This window comes from Globicephala melas, chromosome 2 (genome assembly GCF_963455315.2).
Source record: "Globicephala melas chromosome 2, mGloMel1.2, whole genome shotgun sequence".
NCBI classification, from domain to species: domain Eukaryota; kingdom Metazoa; phylum Chordata; class Mammalia; order Artiodactyla; family Delphinidae; genus Globicephala; species Globicephala melas.
In genome coordinates this window covers 83902958-83926116 of record NC_083315.2, presented here as the reverse complement: position 1 = coordinate 83926116, position 23159 = coordinate 83902958, and the positions used below count along the sequence as shown (strand labels likewise).

At 36.4% G+C, this 23159-nt stretch overlaps 1 protein-coding gene across 3 annotated transcripts in view; it reads right to left on the bottom strand.

Annotated features, from left to right (window-relative positions):
* The window catches only part of TRPM7 (transient receptor potential cation channel subfamily M member 7), a 122136-nt gene that overhangs the window by 73663 nt on the left and 25314 nt on the right, over window positions 1–23159 (bottom strand). For all 3 annotated transcript variants that reach the window (XM_030842838.2, XM_030842840.2, XM_060294268.1), the window contains exons 2-8: window positions 22347–22426; window positions 18177–18215; window positions 16234–16432; window positions 13902–14115; window positions 11395–11519; window positions 10413–10584; window positions 931–1105 (exon numbers count right to left, since the gene is read on the bottom strand). In XM_030842838.2, coding sequence (XP_030698698.1) covers window positions 931–1105; window positions 10413–10584; window positions 11395–11519; window positions 13902–14115; window positions 16234–16432; window positions 18177–18215; window positions 22347–22426 — 1004 coding nt within the window. The remainder of the gene's footprint in view (window positions 1–930; window positions 1106–10412; window positions 10585–11394; window positions 11520–13901; window positions 14116–16233; window positions 16433–18176; window positions 18216–22346; window positions 22427–23159) is intronic.

Below are 23159 nucleotides of genomic sequence, written 5' to 3'. Positions count from 1 at the left end.
CATTAGACTCCTACTATAAGTCATAAGGGTGGAAAATGGAATGGAGTGATTTTTCTCTTTGAATTATTTCTAATTTTTTTTATAAGGCATGTGTTAATGTTATCAGTTATACAGTATCTTATCATGTAAGATAGTGTATAAAGATAATTTTAAGATAATATGGTGTAAAAAGCAGTATTTTAACAAAATGTGTTAAATATCAGCCCATTTGCACTTTTATTTCTTTTTCTCAATACGGAATATATTTACATGCTCAAAAATATAATATAAAATATAAAACTGTGAAAATTCATAGTGAAAGTGTCTTTCCCACTGTCTTCCATCAGCCATTCCACCTCAACTGCTTTCAAGAAGCACTATTACTTTGTATAATGTTTGAGGATCTCTTTCAATACATACAATCATCTCCTTGTCTTTTTTCCTTCATAAAAGGTGCCAAAATCTACATGTTACTGTACATTTTCCTTTTTTTACATATATATTTTGGTAATCTTTCCAAATCTAATATACAGATACCTTATGTAACTACAAACTACTCCGTTGTGCAGAGGTACCTTAAGTTATTTATCTAGTCCCCTTGATATAAATGTTCTATTTTGTTCCAATCTTTTACTGTTACAAACCACACTGTATTGAGTAACTTTATATATGTTATTTCACGTGTGCAAGTACATTTGTAGGAACAATTATCAGAAATGGAACTGTTGCGTCAAAAGATACGTGCCTCTGTCTATTTAACAGGTCTTTGAAAACTGTCCACTACAAAGACTTATATTTTAATTCATTCCAATAATGTATCAGACAGGCTATTTCCTCAAGACTTAAGAAGGTATTTTCATATTATTAAAACACTGAAATGAATCTAATATTCTAAAAACCACAGCTTCTTTACATAAAATTATTAAAAATATGTTGTAATCATACACTTACCCTCCTTCTTCTGTCTGTTTATGAATATATGCTAGTAGATCTGCAGCCCTGCCTGTTCCTTCACATACGACGACTGGCACAGGAGGACTTTCCTGAAGGTATTCTAAAACTGTGAGGATAACGTTTGGCCCACCCTCAAATATAAGTGCCACCACAGGAACACCTTGACCAATTCCTTAAAAAAGGTAAAAGATTAATTATGATATTAGGCAAAATTCAGTAATTTAATCTTAGTTTTCACTCAATCAAAAATAAAATGCCAAAATATAATTTCTTATAAGACTGTGTTGACTTAATTTTACGTACTCAACATGATATATAGTCTGATATAAATAAATTAAATACTGAATAAATTACTTTTGCACTGACTTTAAGTTTGTTCTAAATAACAAAATTAGAAAATCCAATATATAATGAGGCACACACTATAATTTATATATTCACTGAAAAGCAATAATTATTTTGTATATTTCACTAACTTTAACTCGACAAGAAATTAAAACACCAATTTGGTTTTCAGTTTTTTAATACTTTATGAGTTGAACTTCTCATATGTATTTGTCTTTAATCACTTTTAAAATGTCTATTGTTGATTCCAAATGCATTGAGACATTAATATAGAAATTAACAGAATCAGGATTACATAGACAAAACAGATCAAAAAAATCCAAGACCTCTATTAAGAGTAACAAAAAATTTAGTGAATACCAATTTTTGTTTTACAATAACTTGTACTGCAGTGAACGAATCCAAAATATAGGCATTCCCTAGTGGGGTATGAAGGATAATAAGATATTCCTAATTTTTAGGAAATGCTATGACTCCATCATAATCTGAAAATACTGTTCTATAAGTTTGTATTTCTATTTCACTTTGTCATAGAGCTCACCTCCTTGGTCTCCTAAAATTATAAAATTTTTTTTTTGGAAATAAAAATCCAGATGTTGAGCCAGAAAGTTTGACCGTGGTCAGACAGGAAGACCAGAAGACGAGGGGAAGATGGCGGAAGAGTAAGATGCAGAGATCAACTTCCTCCCCACAGATACACCAGAAATACATCTACACGTGGCACAACGCCTACAGAACACCTACTGAACGCTGGCAGAAGACCTCAAACCTCCCAAAAGGCAAGAAACTCCCCACATACCTGGGTAGGGCAAAAGAAAAAATAAACAGAGACAAAAGGATAGGGACGGGACCTGCACCAGTGGGAGGGAGCTGTGAAGGAGGAAAGGTTTCCACAAACTAGGAAGCCCCTTCGCAGGCGGAGACTGTGGGTGATGGAGGGGGAAAGCTTCAGGGCCGCGGAGGAAAGCACAGCAACAGGGGTGCGGAGGGCAAAGTGGGGAGATTCCCGCACAGAGGATCGGGGCCGACCGGCACTCACCAGCCCGAGAGGCTTGTCTGCTCAACAGCCGGGGCGGGTGGGGCTGGGAGCTGAGGCTCGGGCTTCAGTCGGAGCGCAGGGAGAGGACTGGAGTTGGCGGCTAGAACACAGCCTGCAGGGGGTTAGTGCACCACGGCTAGCCGGGAGGGAGTCCGGGGAAAAGTCTGGACCTGCCGAAGAGGCAAGAGACTTTTTCTTCCCTCTTTGTTTCCTGGTGCGCAAGGACAGGGGATTAAGAGCGCTGCTTAAAGGAGCTCCAGAGAATGGGCGCGAGCCGCAGCTAACAGCGCGGACCCCAGAGACTGGCAAGAGATGCTAAGGCTGCTGCTGCCGCCACCAAGAAGCCTGTGTGTGCGAGCACAGGTCACTAACCACACACCCCCTTCCAGGGAGCCTGTGCAGCCCACCACTGCCAGGGTCCCAGGATCCAGGGACAACTTCCCCGGGAGAACGCACGGTGCACCTCAGTCTAGTGCAACGTAACGCCGGCCTCTGCCACAAGCTACCCACCCCCCCCACCGCACTCCGTGCCCCCGCCCCCGGGCTGAGTGAGCCAAACTCCCTGAAGCAGCTGCTCCTTTAACCCCGTCCCGTCTGAGTGAAGAACAGACCTACATGCAGAGGCGGGGCCAAATCCAAAGCAGAGCCCCGGGAGCTGTGAGAACAAAGAAGAGAAAGGGAAATCTCTCCCAGAAGCCTCAGAAGCAGTGGATTAAAGCTCCACAATCAACGTGATGTACCCTGCATCTATGGAATACATGAATAGACAACGAATCATCCCAAATTGAGGAGGTGGACTTTGAGAGCAAGATTTATGATTTTTTCCCCTTTTCCACTTTTTGTCAGTGTGTATGTGTATGCTTCTGTGTGAGATTTTGTCTGTATAGCTTTGCTTCCACCATTTGTCCTAGGGTTCTATCCGTCCGTTTTTTTTTCTTCTTTAATTTTTTCTTAATATTTTTTGTTTTAATAACTTTATTATATTTTATCTTACTTTATTTTATCTTACTTTATCTTCTTTCGTTCTTTTCTCCTTCCTTCCCTCGATCCCTCCTTCCTTCCTTCCTCCTTCCCTCCCTTCTTTCCTTCCTTCCTTCCTTTCTTTTCTTTCTTTCTTCTAATTCTTTCTTTCTACTTTTTCCCCCTTTTATTCTGAGTCATGTGGATGAAAGGCTCTTGCTGCTGCAGCCAGGAGTCAGTGCTGTGCCTCTGAGGTGGGAGAGTCAACTTCAGGACACTGGTCCACAAGAGACCTCCCAGTTCCACATAATATCAAACGGCGAAAATCTCCCAAAGATCTCCATCTCAACACCAACACCCAGCTTCACTCAACGACCAGCAATCTACAGTGCGGGACACCCTATGACAAACAACTAGCAAGACAGGAACACAACCCCACCCATTAGCAGAGAGGCTACCTAAAATCATAATAAGTCCACAGACACACCAAAACACACCACCAGACATGGACCTGCCCACCAGAAAGACAAGACCAGCCTCATCCACCAGAACACAGACACTAGTCCCCTCCACGAGGAACCCTACACAACCCACTGAACCAACCTTAGCCACTGGGGACAGACACCAAAAACAACGGGAACTACGAACCTGCAGCCTGCAAAAAGGAGACCCCAAACACAGTAAGATAGGCAAAAGGAGAAGACAGAAAAACACACCACAGATGAAGGGACAAGATAAAAACCCACCAGACCTAACAAATGAAGAGGAAATAGGCAGTCTACCTGAAAAAGCATTCAGAATAATGATAGTAAAGATGATCCAAAATCTTGGAAATAGACAAAATGCAAGAAACATTTAACAAGGACCTAGAAGAACTAAAGATGAAACAAACAGCAATGAACAACACAGTAAATGAAATGAAAAATACTCTAGATGGGATCAATAGCAGAATAACTGAGGCAGAAGAACGGATAAGTGACCTGGAAAATAAAATAGTGGAAGTAACTAGTGCAGAGCAGAATAAAGAAAAAAGAATGAAAAGAATTGAGGACAATCTCAGAACCTCTGGGACAACATTAAACGCACCAACATTCAAATTATAGGGGTCCCAGAAGAAGAAGAGAAAAAGAAAGGGACTGAGAAAATATTTGAAGAGATTATAGCTGAAAACTTCCCAAACATGGGAAAGGAAATAGTTAATCACGTCCAGGAAGCACAGAGAGTCCCATACAGGATAAATCCAAGGAGAAACACGCCAAGACACATATTAATCAAACTGTCAAAAATAAACACAAAGAAAACATATTAAAAGCAGCAAGGGAAAAACAACAAAAACACACAAGGGAATCCCCATAAGGTTAACAGCTGATCTTTCAGCAGAAACTCTGCAAGCCAGAAGGGAGTGGCAGGACATATTTAAAGTGATGAAGGAGAAAAACCTGCAACCAAGAATACTCTACCCAGCAAGGATCTCATTCAGATTTGATGGAGAAATTAAAACCTTTACAGACAAGCAAAAGCTGAGAGAGTTCAGCACCACCAAACCAGCTTTACAACAAATGCTAAAGGAACTTCTGTAGGCAAAAAACACAAGAGAAGGAAAAGACCTACAATAACGAACCCAAAACAATTAAGAAAATGGGAATAGGAACATACATATCGATAATTACCTTGCATGTAAATGGACTAAATGCTCCCACCAAAAGACACAGATTGGCTGAATGGATACAGATACAAGACCCATCTATATGCTGTCTACAAGAGACCCACTTCAGACCTAGAGACACATACAGACTGAAAGTAAGAGGATGGAAAAAGATATTCCATGCAAGTGGAAACCAAAAGAGAGCTGGAGTAGCAATTCCCATATCAGACCAAATAGACTTTAAAATAAAGACTATTAGAAGAGACAAAGAAGGACACTACATAATGATCAAGGGATCGATCCAAGAAGAAGGTATAACAATTGTAAATATTTATGCACCCAACATACAAGCACCTCAATACATAAGGCAAATACTAACAGCCATAAAAGGGGAAATCGACAGTAACACATTCATAGTAGGGAACTTTAACACCCCACTTTCACCAATGGCCAGATCATCCAAAATGAAAATAAATAAAGAAACACATTCTTTAAATGATACATTAAACACGATGGACTTAATTGATATTTATAGGACATTCCATCCAAAAACAACAGAATACACTTTTTCTCAAGTGCTCATGGAACACTCTCCAGGATAGATCATATCTTGGGTCACAAATCAAGCCTTGGTAAATTTAAGAACATTGAAATTGTATCAAGTATCTTTTCCGACCACAACGCTATGAGACTAGATATCAATTCCAGGAAAAGATCTGTAAAATATACAAACACATGGAGGCTAAACAATACACTACTTAATAACGAAGGGATCACTGAAGAAATCAAAGAGAAATTAAAAATACCTAGAAACAAATGACAATGGAGACATGACAACCCAAAACCTATGGGATGCAGCAAAAGCAGTTCTAAGAGGGAAGTTTATAGCAATACAATCCTACCTTAAGAAACAGGAAACATCTCGAATAAACAACCTAAACTTGCACCTAAAGCAATCAGAGAAAGAAGAACAAAAACACCCAAAGTTAGCAGACGGAAAGAAATCATAAAGATCAGAGCAGAAATAAATGAAAAAGAAATGAAGGAAATGATAGCAAAGATCAATAAAACTAAAAGCTGGTTCATTGAGAAGATAAACAAAATTGATAAACCATTAGCCAGACTGATCAAGAAAAAAGGGAGAAGACTCAAATCAATAGAATTAGAAATGAAAAAGGAGAAGTAACAACTGACACTGCAGAAATACAAAAGATCATGAGCAATTACTACAAGCAACTCTATGCCAATAAAATGGACAACCTGGAAGAAATGGACAAATTCTTAGAAATGCACAACATGCCAAGACTGAATCAGGAAGAAATAGAAAATATGAACAGACCAATCACAAGCACTGAAATTGAAACTGTGATTAAAAATCTTCCAACAAACAAAAGCCCAGGACCAGACGGCTTCACAGGCGAATTCTATCAAACATTTAGAGAAGAGCTAACACCTGTCCTTCTCAAACTCTTCCAAACTATAGCAGAGGGAGGAACACTCCCAAACTCATTTTACGAGGCCACCATCACCCTGATACCAAAACCAGACAAGGATGTCACAAAGAAAGAAAACTACAGGCCAATATCACTGATGAACATAGATGTAAAAATCCTCAACAAAATACTAGCAAACAGAATCCAACAGCACGTTAAAAGGATCATACACCATGATCAAGTGGGGTTTATTCCAGGAATGCAAGGATTCTTCAATATACGCAAATCAATCAACGTGATACACCATCTTAACAAATTGAAGGAGAAAAACCATATGATCATCTCAATAGATGCAGAGAAAGCCTTTGACAAAATTCAACACCCATTTATGATAAAAAACCCTGCAGAAAGTAGGCATAGAGGGAACTTTCCTCCACATAATAAAGGCCATATATGACAAACCCACAGCCAACATCATTCTCAATGGTGAAAAACTGAAACCATTTCCACTAAGATCAGGAACAAGACAAGGTTGCCCACTCTCACTGCTCTTATTCAACACAGTTTTGGAAGTTTTAGCCACAGCAATCAGAGAAGAAAAGGAAATAAAAAGAATCCAAATCAGAGAAGAAGAAGTAAAGCTGTCACTGTTTGCAGATGACAGGACACTATACATAGAGAATCCTAAAGATGCTACCAGAAAACTACTAGAGCTAATCAATGAATTTGGTAAAGTAGTAGGATACAAAATTAATGCACAGAAATCTCTGGCATTCCTAGACACTAATGATGAAAAATCTGAAAGTGAAATCAAGAAATCACTCACATTTACCATTGCAACAGAAAGAATAAAATATCTAGGAATAAACCTACCTAAGGAGACAAAAGACCTGTATGCAGAAAATTATAAGACACCGATGAAAGAAATTAAACATGACACAAATAGACGGACAGATATACTATGTTCTTGGATTGGAAGAATCAACATTGTGAAAATGACTCTAGTACCCAAAGCAATCTACAGATTCAATGCAATCCCTATCAAACTACCACTGGCATTTTTCACAGAACTAGAACAAAAAATTTCATAATTTGTATGGAAACACAGAAGACCCCAAATAGCCAAAGCAATCTTGAGAATGAAAAACGGAGCTGGAGGAATCAGGCTCCCTGACTTCAGACTATACTACAAAGCTACAGTAATCAAGACAGTACGGTACTGGCACAAAAACAGAAAGATAGATCAATGGAACAGGATAGAAAGCCCAGAGATAAACCCACACACATATGGTCACCTTATCTTTGATAAAGGAGGCAGTAACGTACAGTGGAGAAGGACAGCCTCTTCAATAAGTGGTGCTGGGAAAGCTGGACAGGTACATATAAAAGTTTGAGATTAGATCACTCCCTAACACCATACACAAAAATAAGCTCAAAATGGATTAAAGACCTAAATGTAAGGCCAGAAACCATCAAACTCTTAGAAGAAAACATAGGCAGAACACTCTATGACATAAATCACAGCAAGATCCTTTTTGACCCACCTCCTAGAGAAATGGAAATAAAAACAAAAATAAATGGGACCTATGAAACTTCAAAGCTTTTGCACAGCAAAGGAAACCATAAACAAGACCAAAAGACAACCCTCAGAATGGGAGAAAATATTTGCAAATGAAGCAAATGACAAAGGATTAATCTCCAAAATTTATAAGCAGCTCATGCAGCTCAGTAACAAAAAAACAAACAACCCAATCCAAAAATGGGCAGAAGACCTAAATAGACATTTCTCCAAAGAAGATATACAGACTGCAAGCCAATAAACACATGAAAGAATGCTCAACATCATTAATCATTAGAGAAATGCAAATCAAAACTACAATGAGATATCATCTCACACCAGTCAGAATGGCCATCATCAAAAAATTTAGAAACAATAAATGCTGGAGAGGGTGTGGAGAAAAGGGAACCTTCTTGCACTGCTGATGGGAATGTGAATTGGTACAGCCACTATGGAGAACAGTATGGAGGTTCCTTATAAAACTACAAATAGAACTACCATATGACCGAGCAATCCCACTACTGGGCATATACCCTGAGAAAACCATAATTCAAAAAGAGTCATGTACCAAAATGTTCATTGCAGCTCTATTTACAATAGCCCGGAGATGGAAACAACCTAAGTGTCCATCATCGGATGAATGGATAAAGAAGATGTGGCACATATATACAGTGGAATATTACTCAGCCATAAAAAGAGACGAAATTGAGCTATTTGTAATGAGGTGGATAGACCTAGAGTCTGTCATACAGAGCGAAGTAAGTCAGAAAGAGAGAGACAAATACCGTATGCTAACACATATATCTGGAATTTAAAAAAAAAAATGTCATGAAAAGCCTAGGGGTGAAACAGGAATAAAGACACAGACTTACTAGAGAATGGACTTGAGACTATGGGGAGGGGGAAGGGTAAACAGTGACAAAGCGATAAAGAGGCATGGACATATATACACTACCAAACGTAAGGTAGATAGCTAGTGGGAAGCAGCCGCATAGCACAGGGAGATCAGCTCGGTGCTTTGTGACCGCCTGGAGGGGTGGGATAGGGAGGGTGGGAGGGAGGGAGACGCAAGCGGGAAGAGATATGGGAACATATGTATATATATAACTGATTCATTTTGTTGTGAAGCTGAAACTAACATACCATTGTAAAGCAATTATACTCCAATAAAGATGTTAAAAAAAAAAACTATAAATGTTTAAAAGAAAAAAAAGAAAATTTAGAAACAATAAATGCTGGAGAGGGTGTGGAGAAAAGGGAACACTCTTGCACTGCTGGTGGGAATGTCAACTGGTACAGCCACTATGGAGAACAGTATGGAGGTTCCTTAAAAAACTACAAATAGAACTACCATATGACCCAGCAATCCCACTACTGGGCATATACCCTGAGAAAACCATAATTCAAAAAGAGTCATGTACCAAAATGTTCATTGCAGCTCTATTTACAATAGCCAGGAGATGGAAACAACCTAAGTGTCCATCATCGGATGAATGGATAAAGAAGATGTGGCACATATATACAATGGAATATTACTCAGCCATAAAAAGAAACGAAATTGAGCTATTTGTAATGAGGTGGATAGACCTAGAGTGTGTCATACAGAGTGAAGTAAGTCAGAAAGAGAAAGACAAATACTGTATGCTAACACATATATATGGAATTTAAGGGGAAAAAAAATGTCATGAAGGACCTAGGGGTAAGACAGGAATAAAGACACAGAGCTACTAGAGAATGGACCTGAGGATATGGGGAGGGGGAAGGGTAATCTGTGACAAAGCGAGAGAGAGGCATGGACATATATACACTACCAAACGTAAGGTAGATAGCTGGTGGGGGGCAGCCACATGGCACAGGGGGATCAGCTCGGTGCTTTGTGACCACCTGGAGGGGTGGGATGGGGAGGGTGGGAGAGAGGGAGACGCAAGAGGGAAGAGATATGGGAACATATGTATATGTATGGCTGATTCACTTTGTTATAAAGCAGAAACTAACACACCATTGTAAAGCAATTATACTCCAATAAAGATGTAAAAAAAAAAAAAAGGAAGACCAGTGTCAAAAATACCAACTTTTAAGACATTATCTACCAAAGAGTGATACCTACTCGTGTTATCAACTTTAAGCAAGGTGATTCTTACTTCACAATAAAGTATATTTTTCCTCTTCAATCTTGAATTTCAAAGTCGGGTATTGGAATATGTCATACATTAAGAATATTTCTGAATTCCTTGAGCTGCAGTGGGATTACAATAGCAACAAAGCTTCCAATGAACCTCTGTGTCTTTGGCTTTGTTATCTGAGTACCCTATTTAATCTCAGACTTCCTTTCCTAGATCTTATTTTGTGTAAGGTCAGTCATTCATGGTTGTTTTGTATGTTATCCTGCTACATAAGGAAATGAACACTTAAAGAACAGTCTACCTTTTTTAGAATGCTGCTGGCAATTAATACAGCCCAGGATAATTTCAACAACAAAAAATTTATAAATTCCCTTACTAGCATGAATTCTTTGCTGATTAATAGTTTTTTCAAGTTCTCTTCTCAGTCTGACTTCTGCCCCATACTTTCCAACAGTGCCATCATCCACCAATATGAAATGGGAATGTAGATTATTCAGAACATTCAATTTGCTCAGAGGGTTCAATAACGTTTGGTAAGGAGCAACCACCTAAACAATAGCAAACATTGAGAGTTAGTGGGCAGGATTAAATTTAATATAAAGTAAAAACAAATTTTGAAATAATCTGTAAAGGCAAGTAGGAGGTAAGATTCTATTTATGCATAGCAACAAATAGAAAATGTAAAAGAATATATCAAAAAGCATGAGCTTTTAAGCAGCTGAAGATTATTCAATAATGGGTTGAACCACAGTATTGTATTTCGGCTACCATTGCAGAATATACCATATTTCATCATCCCATGCAAAGGAAACAGCAGCAAACAAGCAAATAAACAAACAATGTGAAGAAACTATTAAGTTATTACTGAATAAAGTGAAATATATAAAGGACACTGAATAAAAGCAATCAAATGTCATAGTTATTTTTCCAGTCATAAGTAGAATCTTTAAAATTGATGTTAGAAATTCAATTGCACTTGAAAGTGATCATTATAATTCAGTAATTCCTTTTTAATGATCTCTTGAAAGATATCTATAAGCAATTCATATGTCTTTAACCTACTTGAATAAAACACCGGTATTTGATTACTACTCTTACAGACAATACAATTAATTCTTAATAGAATGTCACCATTAAAAATTTAATTACAAAGACTGGCATGACATGGAAACGGTGTGAAATAGTTATACAAAAGAAGGCAGAAACAATGTATTAACACTACTTTTTGTATCTATGAATGCATTTTCGAAACGGTCGTGGTATGATCATGAATATTTTAGGTTGACTTCGCATTATTCTTGCTCTAATTTTGTTTATACATAAGTTTAAACGTAAGAAAATTTAAAAAGCACTCTTACATCTCTCCCAACAAGATCATTTCTGTTTTCAATCACTCCCCACGGAGCTATTCCGATAGTGCAAATCTTTCGAGATGATCTGGAAGTATGTTCTTTAAGGGCATCACCAACATGTTTTGCCACACCTGTTCATACAAAATTTAATTCATTTTATTTGGAAGTCTTTACAGTGTTCAGAAGAATCCTTTGCTCAATAACATTACAATTGGTGTAATTGTAACATTACAATTTTTCTTTACATACACTAGATAAAAGGCAACAAGGTCCAAAAGACAAACTTACAAAAGAAAATACAAGGACAAAAAAGAAAAAAAAACCCCACAATGTCAAATCACTACAACTGCCTGAAACACACATAAAACTAACTTTTACCATGTTGTTAGGCCTAGTCTCCTCTCTTAGATTCCTCATGTTAACTGTAGTTTTTGTTACTGCTCTAAACATCATCTTAAAAAAAAGAAGAGTATGGCTCAGGACTATAAGCAAAGCACACATGCTCACAAAAAACTACAAAAGTTTTCCAACTGAGTCAAAACTGGGAGGAAAGTAGAAAAGATAATTCAAAAGAGCACACAACTTCTCATTATCACTTGTTATGGACTGAACTGTAACCTCTCCAAAATTCCTATGTTGCAATCCTAATCCCAGTACCTCAGAATGTGACTGTATTTGGAAATAGGTTCTTTAGGTTATCATGTGAAAATGAGGCTGTTAGGGTGGGCCCTAATCCAATCTGACTGGTGTCCTTATAAGAAGGGGAAATTTGGACACAAAAAGAGACACCAGGGATGCACATGCACAGGGGGAAGGCCACAGGAGGACACAGGGAGAAGAGAGCCATCTGAAAGTCAAGGAGATGCCTCAGGAGGAACCAAACCTGCTAACATCTTGATCTTGGGTCTCCAGAACTGTGAGAAAATAAATTTCTTTTGTTTAAGCCACCAAGTCTGTGGTATTTTATTACAGCAGCCCTAGCAAACCAGTGCATCACTCGATTTGATTTTTATAATGCATTAGATCTCATTCCTAACATGGATTATGGAAACAGCACCTTCACTGTTCTTCCAAGTGATGCCTTGCCTGTTTACAGTCTATTTTTAAACCATCATTCAAGTGATCTTTGCTCTTGTCAACTCTCTGTTTAAAATCTCCCCTTCTCATTCGATTAAAAGTCATAGTGCTTATGATGGCCTACAAGGCCTTATATGATGATCTGTCTCTTGCCCATGCTATTCACCACCCCACCCCACGCCAGGCCTACCACCACCACCACTCACCCATGACTTTCTGATTTCATCATTTGGCACTCCTTGCTCATTCCAGTCAAGCTACACTGGACCTTTCTTACTATTCTTCCAACACTTGCCACTTCTCCTTTAAATGCTCTGCCCCACATTATTCTTATCTTGCTCACTTCATTTCCTTACATCTCTACTCAAATGTCACCTTATCAATGAAGTCCCCTCGACCATCCCTCACTATCCCTCCTCTGTATTTCATGTGTCTCCAAAGCACTTATCATCTAATTTATTATACACTATTTAGTTATGTTTGTTGTTTGCATCTTCCCCACTAGAATATAAGTTCCATGAAGGTAAATATTTTATTTTGTGGAATGATATATTTTCAGCAGCCAGAAGAGTGCCTGACACACAATGAGGTTCAAAACACAGTTGCTGATAACAAATTAGATTTTTCCAAGCTAATTTAAATAATAACTATGTTTTACTTTGGATATTAAAATTAATTTGCCTTCAATATATCCAACCTGTCTATCTGACAGGGAAGACTTAGAATGAAAGATTATAGTACATTAAAAATTAATTTGAAAAGCTATTTCTTACCAGTGTCTAGGCAATGAATTGCCATTCTTCTCTCAATTTACCAGTAGTCACAGAGAGACAAGAACAACACTTCACTTTACAGTAGGGAGTCAACAAACTTTCTTATAAAGGACCAAATTGTAAATATTTTAGGCTTTGCAGGGCATACAGTCTTTGTCAGACCACTCAGCTCTGCTTTTGTAGCACAAAAGTATGATACAAATGAGTGTGGCTGCATTCCAAAAAACCTTTATTTACAAAAATAAGGAGTAGGCTGGATTTGGTGCATGGAGCCACAGTTTGCAAACCCCTGCTCTAAAGCATATTATTCTTGGGGATTCCCTGGCGGTCCAGTGGTTAGGACTTGGTGCTTTCACGGAGGGACGGGAGTCCCGGATTCAATCCCTGGTCCGGGAACTAAGATCCCACAAGCCGCACAGCATGGCCAGAAATAAATAAATAAATAAAGTCTTAATTAAAAAAAAGTGAATGATAAAGCATATTATTCTTTTAAAAGAATAAATGAAAACCAAATACTTTTTCAGTTAGCATTTATACTTAGGAAGTAGATTATTTAACAGAAGAATTGAATATATTTATATTCAGTGTTGACTTTTCAAATATCTAATTGATATTATGAAGAATTTACAAGCACATCAAATAAAATTGGTATAATCACATTACCTGTGTTTACTCCTCCTGTTAAAATCCAGGCTCCAGTTGTAACTGCAGCTTTAATAAGACCCTTTCCAAGCAACTGCTTGATTCGTGGGTGAAGCTCAAATTTCTGCATGCCACCGTGTACAGAGATAACAAGTTTGGGTAATTCCATTTGCCATTCTTTAAGCAGAAGTTGTAGAATGACTTCAGGTTTGGTGTCATATGATAGCCTCACATACTAATAAAAAAGATTTTAAAAGAATAATTAACAATTGAATATTCATAGGTTTCAAAATGCAACATTATATGACTTAAGAAAAATTTTGTTTGGATCAGATTATTATAAAATAGATTTCACAGGCTACTTGCAATATATTTACACTTCTAGGAATAAGCAATAGCAAACGATTTTAAAGTTGGAAAATCATTCCATAAGAGCTACAGAAGTAGTGGCACTGTAATTTTTAAACCAAGACGTAAATTTTTTACCCTTTCTGTTTATATAAACTTAATTACCATTCATCTGATTTACAAATTTATCCACAGTACTCATTGCCTTGTTTAACTGTAAGTATGCATTGAGTGAGAAGTGTTAAGGATAGGTATGATGATGGGAAAAGGGAAAATAAGAGAAGAATGGTGAAAACATGGAGACTTCTACAACTCTTGCAACTATGAGAGGCAAATACTGAATTATCTGTTTGAAAGTTTGATCAATGATCTAATCCATTGATCAGAATTGTGACTATGCAGTAAAGTAACACAGATTTTTTTAATACAGATGATTGTTTCCTTCACTGGAAGTAACTGTGGATTTGACTCACAAATTGCTGAAAATAATAAATTTTGCTCAGTATTTCAAGGTGTTCAGATGGAATCACCACTTTAATTTTTGAAAAATCATTCTATAAGAAAATAAGCTATCATATCTGTGGAGTAAGTTCCTCTGGTTTGAAAGATTAAAAAAAGGATCTTTCTGGTAGGTGACATCACAAAATTTACTTGCTATGACTACTGTAATTCATTTTCTTTATCTAAAGCACCTATGACTTAGCTCGTAAGAAATCTAAAATATTCAGATGTTGGAAGAAAAACACTTTTTTTTTTGTGGTACACAGGCCTCTCACTGTTGTGGCCTCTCCCGTTGCGGAGCACAGGCTCCAGACGCGCAGGCTCAGCGGCCATGGCTCACGGGCCTAGCCGCTCTGCGGCATGTGGGATCTTCCCGGACCGGGGCACAAACCCGTGTCCCCTGCAACGGCAGGCGGACTCTCAACCACTGTGCCACCACGGAAGCCCAGAAAAACACTTTTAATCATCTCTAATAAAGGTTCTTTGCAAAACAACATATTGTCAATTCCTTTACAAATAGAGATCAAACACCAAGGAAAATTATCCCAAAATACCAGAATTATATAAAACTGAGAAGACTCCAGAATCCGTTAAGAATGATTTGTAATAAGATTTGTTCTGTACTAAATCTTTCTGCATTAGTTCTGTTTAACTCATTATTATACTTGGGTACATTAAGTAGTGTTTGGAAAATAATCTAAAGTTAATTTTTTTTAAAAAAAGATTATGTTAGTAATAAATGAGGAATTCCATTTCCAACAATGATGGACTAGGTTGTTTTCGACTAACTGCCCCTGGGAACTAAAGAAACTAGAAACTAGATAAATAACACCTGTTGTTAAGCTATCAGTGAGCTACCAAAGCAGTGACAACTTGTGGGATCAGGATCCAAGAGAATAGAAAAAGTGGAGAGACAGGCCCAGCATTTGGCACTGCTTATCAAATCAAGGCAGGGAGGGAGGCAGGTGGAACAATCTACGGGATAATATGTTGATACATCTTAATGAATAATAATTATGATTTGGAAGTTTAATACACGAAGAAATAAAATTCATGCCAACAAGAGCACATTAGTCATGAGGGAAAAAAATGTAGTCACAAGTATTCTAAAGTTTCTTGCGTTGTCCAGGAAGTGGTAAAAGTACTAATTTATAATAGTAACAAGTTATAAATGCGTTTTATAGTATTTATTATAAGATTAATCTAAAGAATAGAAAAACAATGTATAAATAAAATGCTATAAAGAAGGAAAGCTTAATAAAAAAATACTTAATCCAAAAGACCAAAAAGAAAAGAAAAAGTGAGATAGTAGACTAAACTAAAAAAAAAGGTTCAATTCAACAAGATATAACAATTCTATATTCATATATGTACCTATACAAAGAACTTCAAAATACATAAGGAAATGATTGAAACTAATTTTCTGACACAATATTATTGTCAGGTAATAAACGTACATTATTAGGTAATAAGGTAAATGAAGAAACTCAAATACATGACATACCTTAGCTCTGTAGGAATGAGAACCCCCTTGAAAATTTATGACTCCATAAGCATCCGTTGGGCTCTGTTCTGTATGTTTTTCCACAGACCACTCTTCTAATGTCTGATTAAAATGGTCACCCAATTTCACATCTGAGTATTTCATGGCAAGACTTGCAGTAAAACAAGCATGTTGCTTGACCAAGCGACCACAAAAACACCTAAAGGAAAAAAGTAATAAAATTTTAAAAAGACCTTTTAAAAAATTAGTCAATGAAAAACCATACGAAAATAAATGAACTCAGAGTATGAAAATTAATCTTTTTGATTTTAGGATATCAGTAAATTAATACCTTCACCATAGAATTAAAATAGTATAAATACATTAGTATTTGATGATACAGTCTTCTAAATTTAGTTTGGGGCATCTACTTCCTACTGGATGGGCAAAACAGCATTGGAGATTGCAGAAATAAGTGTTAGTGAACCTGAAGACAGATCAATACAAATGATCTAATCTAATAAATGGGAAAAATTATTTTAATTAAATAAAAATGAAACAGGGCCTCAGTGACTTGTGGAAAATATCAAGCAATCTAATATATGTATAACTGGAGTTTCTGAGGGAAGAGAGATAGAGAATGGGGCAGAAAAGTATTTTAGGAAACAATGGCTGAAAACTTATAAATTTGGTGAAAAATATGAACTTGCAGATATTTATGCAAGAAGTACAAAAAGAACCATTCCTAGGCACATCATAGACCTGCTGTTGAAATCCAGAATTACAGGGAAAAAAAAAATCCTTAAAATAGCCAGAGGAAAAAAAGACCCATTACACACAGGAGAGCAACTACACTAACGACAGCTGACTTCTCACTAGAAACCAACAGCTAGAAGACAATATAATGGTATCTTCAAAGCACTGGAATGAGAAAAGTGTCAACTCAGAATTCCACATTCAGTGAAAATATCCTTTAAAAATGAGAGTAAAATAAACATATTTTCAGATAAACCAAGCTGAGAAAATTCCTCTCCAGTATATCTGCATTATACCAAATGCTAAAGGAAGCTCTTCAGCCTGAGTGTAAAGACACCAGACAGAAAACTTCCCATCTAGAGGAACAAATGAACAGGACTGGAGATGCTAAAACAACTCAATATATCTAAATGAACATATTCTATGCAATTCTTTTCCTAGCCCACCACCAAGAGACCTTCTCATCTTCCTCTTGTCTTCTTTCATCACAGCTTAAAAGAACAACATTACTCTTTAATTAGTTGCCTAAGTAAGAAATTTAGGTACCATCCTCAAATCTTCCCTTTCTCCATACATCCACCAAATCCTACTGAATTTGTCTGATTAATCCCTTCAAATATGCCTACTTCTCCTTCATCACCATAGCCACTATCTTAATTCAGGCTCTCATTTTTTGCCAGAATTACTCCAAAAGTTTCTAAACTATTTTTTTCTCCCAATCCAATCTCCTCAAAATACCAACTGCTTTTATTGAGGAAAAAAAAAAAAAACTAAACATGTTACTTCCCTATATAATACCCTTTTAACATGAAATCAAAACTGTGTGGCATAGTACACAAAGAGCTTAAATGATCTGGCCCTACTTATTTCTCCAGACTCTGATCTCTCCAATATCCATCTTACATTCTACAGCCTGCAGTTTCCTGACAGAACCATAATCTTTTTCACTGCCAGACCTTCCCACATCCTGTTCTCTCTGCCTAAAATCCCTTTCCCTCAATCTTTACCTAAGTCACATTCAGCTTTAGAACTCTGCTCAGATACCTACACTTGAGTTTCAAGCAGCTTTGCCTGATCCTTCACCTCCCAAGTCTGAGTAAAGTAACCCTTAAACATAATGGCCTGTGAATTTATCCCAATGTATTCTGATTTCTTTTATACATTAGTTTTATTTTTCAAAATTTGTGCAATGAAGTTATGAAAATTACCTGACGAGTTGTTGACAAATTTGACATCCTGGAAGGCACCTATAAAACAAGGTACATCTATTACTTAAAGGGAAAATTTTTTTTTAGTTTAAACTATATAAAATCCATTAAAAAATATAAAACAAAGGAAAAATTATGTATTTAGTTTAATTTTTCAGTAGATAGCACAAGACATTTATACCTTAATTTACATATTCAAATAACTACTTTTTAAAACTAACATGATTTTCATATTTTAAATATAATTAGTTGTGACTTAAAACCCAGAAACCATAAGAGAAAAGACTGACAGATTTAACTACATAAAAAATACAACATTTTTATGTGGCAAAAATATGTCACTCATAAAGTCTAAAGGTAAACTGAGAAAAAATATTTGCAGACAAAATGTTAGTTTTCCTAATATATAAGAGCTTCACTGAATCAATATAAAATAGGAAAATATATAAACAGATAATTCACAGTAAAAACAAACATGAAAAGGTATTTGATTAGAAAAAAAATTTTTTTAATCCTTTAAGACAATATCTTGGTGAGAATATAGAGGAAAGTTGCCTCGTATCTGCTGGGAGGAGTATAAACTGATAAACTCTCTATGGAGGGCAATTTGGCAATACTTATCAAAATGAAAAATGCAGACTCTTTCTCTAAGTCTAAAGTACTAAGAGTGAAGGTTAAAAAATATCTACAGCATATGTGTAAAATGATTCACTTATAAGGTTATTTACTACAGAATTTTCATTCATTCATTCATTCATTTATTTATTTATTGTGGTGAAGGAAAGAGCAGCATTTATTGTAAGGTACCAAACAAGGAGTCAGGGACGGCTACTGCTGAAAAACCCAACAGAATTTTTTTTTCTAACAGCAAAAAAAACAGAATAGCTAAAATGTCCTAAGGGAATACTAAAATTATGATCCAGATATATAATTAAAAAGGATGCAAAAATTAAGAGTAAAGTGGTTATTGCCAAGATAATAAACACGAGATAAACAGTATGTATTTAATAGGGAAGAGGGAGGAATAAATATACATCTGCTTGGTCAGACAAAGAGTATATCTATTTCTGAAAGGTATCCCAAGGAATAGGTAACACCACTTTCCTTTAGGGAGGGGAACTTATAGTTAAGGCACAGTGGTAAAAACGAGGCTTTCACTTATAATTTTTGGTACCTTGTAAATCAATGATTAACCTATTCATATTAAATTAATTTTAAAATCCAATTAGTGTAGGAAAAAATGACCAGCTAATGGTGTTTGTAAATTAGGTCTCATATGGATGGCTACAGGCAAGGGTATTTAATAACAGCTTGAGGTTTCTTTAACACCTAATGAGGACTTGTATTATTTCTACTGCAAAGTAAAATTAACAAAATTACAAGAAATAAGCTCCTTAATGATAATACAATCTATTTCTTAATAAAGCAAAACTATAATTTTCTCTAAATGGAAGAACAACACAGTCTTATTTAGAACTGGCAGATCTAAATTCTAATCCAATCTTTATGAATTATTAGCCATGTGACCTGGGAAATGTCACTTATGCTCTCTGGTTAAGAAATGTAATCTTATCTTGTAATAAAACCTATCTTTAATAATTTGTAAGAAATACAAATAAATCATAGAATAATGATTGGAAGAGACATTAAGGTTATCTATTTTAATGATCTAAAAAGACATTTACAGAAATTAACAAAAATTGGGGGAATATTAAAGAATATTAAAAATGTTTTCTCAACAGTAATCAAATAAATGCAAATTTAATATATACACTATTTTCTACTCATCACTTTTTCTTGAAGATGATGGATCATATTACTCTAGTCAATATTCAGGCAATCTCGTCACTATTGGTGATAATGTGTATTCTTTTATCTTTTGTAAAGTTTTTTGGCATTACACATACTAAGCGGGAATAAAACTTTAAACACAAAAAAGTTTTATCCACTAAGATCTCCATTGTGACCTAATTTTAATTTATAATGCTAAAAACTGAAAATAACTCAAACGGCAAAGAGTAGGATAGGTATATGAATTGTGATACATACACTAACAGAATATTAACTACCGTTCTTATAAAATATCTGTATCATGAAAAAATGTAATTCCTATAACATTTTGTTAAAAAGCAGATTCAAAGCTTTACGTATAGACTGAATTTAGCAATATTTTAAAACGAAAGCTATGCACTGAGAAAAGATTAAAAATAGGTGCAATGTTATTAATAATGACTGTCTTCATGTTTTGAAACTGAGTATTGTGCCTACTTTCTTTTTTTTAATAGAGTAACTTTTTTAATTAAATAAATAAATTTATTTATTTATTTATTTTTGGCTGCTCTGGGTCTTGGCTGCTGTGTGCGGGCTTTCTCTGGTTGTGGCGAGCGGGGGCTACTCTTCATTGTGGTGCATGGGCTTCTCATTGCAGTGGTTTCTCTTGTTGCGGAGCACGGTCTCTAGGCGCACGGGCTTCAGTAGCTGTGGCTCGCAGGCTCTACAGCGCGGGCTCAGTAGTTGGGGCACACAGGCTTAGATGCTCCGCTGCATGTGACAACTTCCTGGACCAGGGATCAAACCCGTGTCCCCTGCATTGGCAGGTGGATTCTTAACCACTGCGCCACAAGGGAAGTCCCTGAGCCTACTTTCTGCATCTCAAAACTTTCCAAAAGTTATTATGCACATTCCTCTTATAATGGAAATTTGTTTAAGTGAGAGATATATTCAAAATAGGTATTTTTTGCTGTTTAAAAAAAAAGAGAAATGTTGAATTCAAACAGCAGGTTTATGTAATGTAACAAACAAAAGGTTCAGAAATTCAACAAATATTTACCAAAAACTCACTATGGACAATAATGGTGACAGGTGCTATAATTTAAAATACATCAGTTAATAAAAGATTACCTACTTGGCTGTATTTTCATAAGAGCCATATAGTAAATGGAAGTAAAGTTGCAGAGAAGATTACTACATAGCAAACAGGGTTTAACAGGAGACAGCAAAGGTAAGAAGACTAAAAATCCTTGTAAATGCCTTTTTCAATTAATTTTTCCTAAATGCCTGTGAAAAGAGGTGCTCTGTAGGCCAGAAAATAACTGTATTTTTGATTTACCCTTTTAAGCTTCTTGCTATTTTTAGGTCTAAAGAAAAAGAAAAAAATCAGGAAAAATATTTCTTCAATAAATACCTCAACAGGTCTTTTTCTTGAATCCTAACTACTGTCCTTTACTTAAAATTTTTTCTATTATCAAAGCCATTTTAAAGACCAAAAGACAATCAGAGATGCCAACAGAAGCTCTGGTGACAAGTTTTCCACTAAGTGCTCATCATAGCTATATTTTGGCAAACAAAACCAGCAACTATTAGGTTCATATTGGTTTCTTCAGCATAAACCATAGTGTTGGGCACTCAGTAGATGCCCATTAAACCGATACACAAACATTTTTAAGTTCTCAGTATCAGTGAATCAATTAAAATAGAGAGCCTTAACTGTCTTTGTAATACACTAGTATGATATGGGGGAGATTAGGGATGGAACAACACTTTGAAGAAGAGATTAGGGATGGAACAACACTTTGAAGAAGATGTTGTGAAATGTCATTAAGAACTCCAGAACACTGATATTTTGCTATGATGGCTCCTTCTCCTAATCCTAAAAGAATAATTAACAGTAAGCACAAAAGTTAACAGTAACTACAAATAATAATTTAAATTTTTAATAAATAAATAGCAATATAATTTACATCTAAATTTCTAGAAGAGGGACTTCCTTGGTGGTCCAGTGGTAAAGAATCCGCCTTCCAATGCAGCAGACGCAGGTTCAATCCCTGGTCAGGGAACTAAGATCCCACATGCCGCGCGGCAACTAAGCCCACGCACCTCGACAAGAGAGCCCACGCACCACAGCTACAGAGCCCATGTGCACTGGAGCCCTCGCGCCACAACTAGAGACAAAAATCCCACACATCGCAACTAAAGAGAAGCCCAAGTGCCACAACAAAGAGACCGTGCTCCGTAATGAAAGATCCTGCATGCCTCAACGAAGATCTCGTGTGCCACAATTAAGACCCAACGTAGCCAAAAATATAAGGTAGGTAGGTAAATAAATTTATTTATTTATTTATTTATTTATTTATTTCTAGAAGAACCCAGAAGAAAGAGAAGTATGCTTACCTGTGAGGGTCTTTTGAACTTGGTATAATGTATACACATTCCCTCTTGGTCAAAGTGCTTTCTATCCAGGATTTCTGGGACTAAAACAGAAAGTTTAAAAAAGATGGTTTATAAATTAACCAACTAATATTACAAGGAAAAATTTAATGATAAATACATTAAAATAATTTAATTCACTAAATATTTACTATATACAAACATGTTGACTGACGACAGCACACCTAAAATATTAGAATCATTCCATTTAAGTCCAGTGAGATTGAGATTACTAAATCAACAGTGCTATGCAGATACTGTGGCTTCAAATAACCAGAGAGGAGGGAAATCGAGTTTCAGCCAGAAACTTCAAGAGGGGCTGGTATGATCCTGGGAAGTGGATCATTTGAAGGCCAATTAAAAGTGACTGTCAGGGCTTCCCTGGTGGCGCAGTGGTTGAGAGTCCGCCTGCCGATGCAGGGGACACGCGTTCGTGCCCTGGTCTGGGAAGATCCCACATGCCGCGAAGCGGCTAGCCCTGTGAGCCATGGCCGCTGAGCCTGTGTGTCCTGAGCCTGCACTCCGCAACGGGAGAGGCCACAACAGTGAGAGGCCCGCGTACCACACACACACAAAAAAAGTGACTGTCAGATTCAACTAAAAATAAAATAAAACCTAATAATAGCTATACTCTGTTTCTAAGACAAATACCTAAAGCATAGGCCATGGAATGGCTAATGGTACAGGGACAGAAAGAGATATCAAGCAAATTCTAATCAAAAGAAAGACAATACTAAAAAAAAAAATAGATGCTAAACATCAATAGGGATAGTGCAA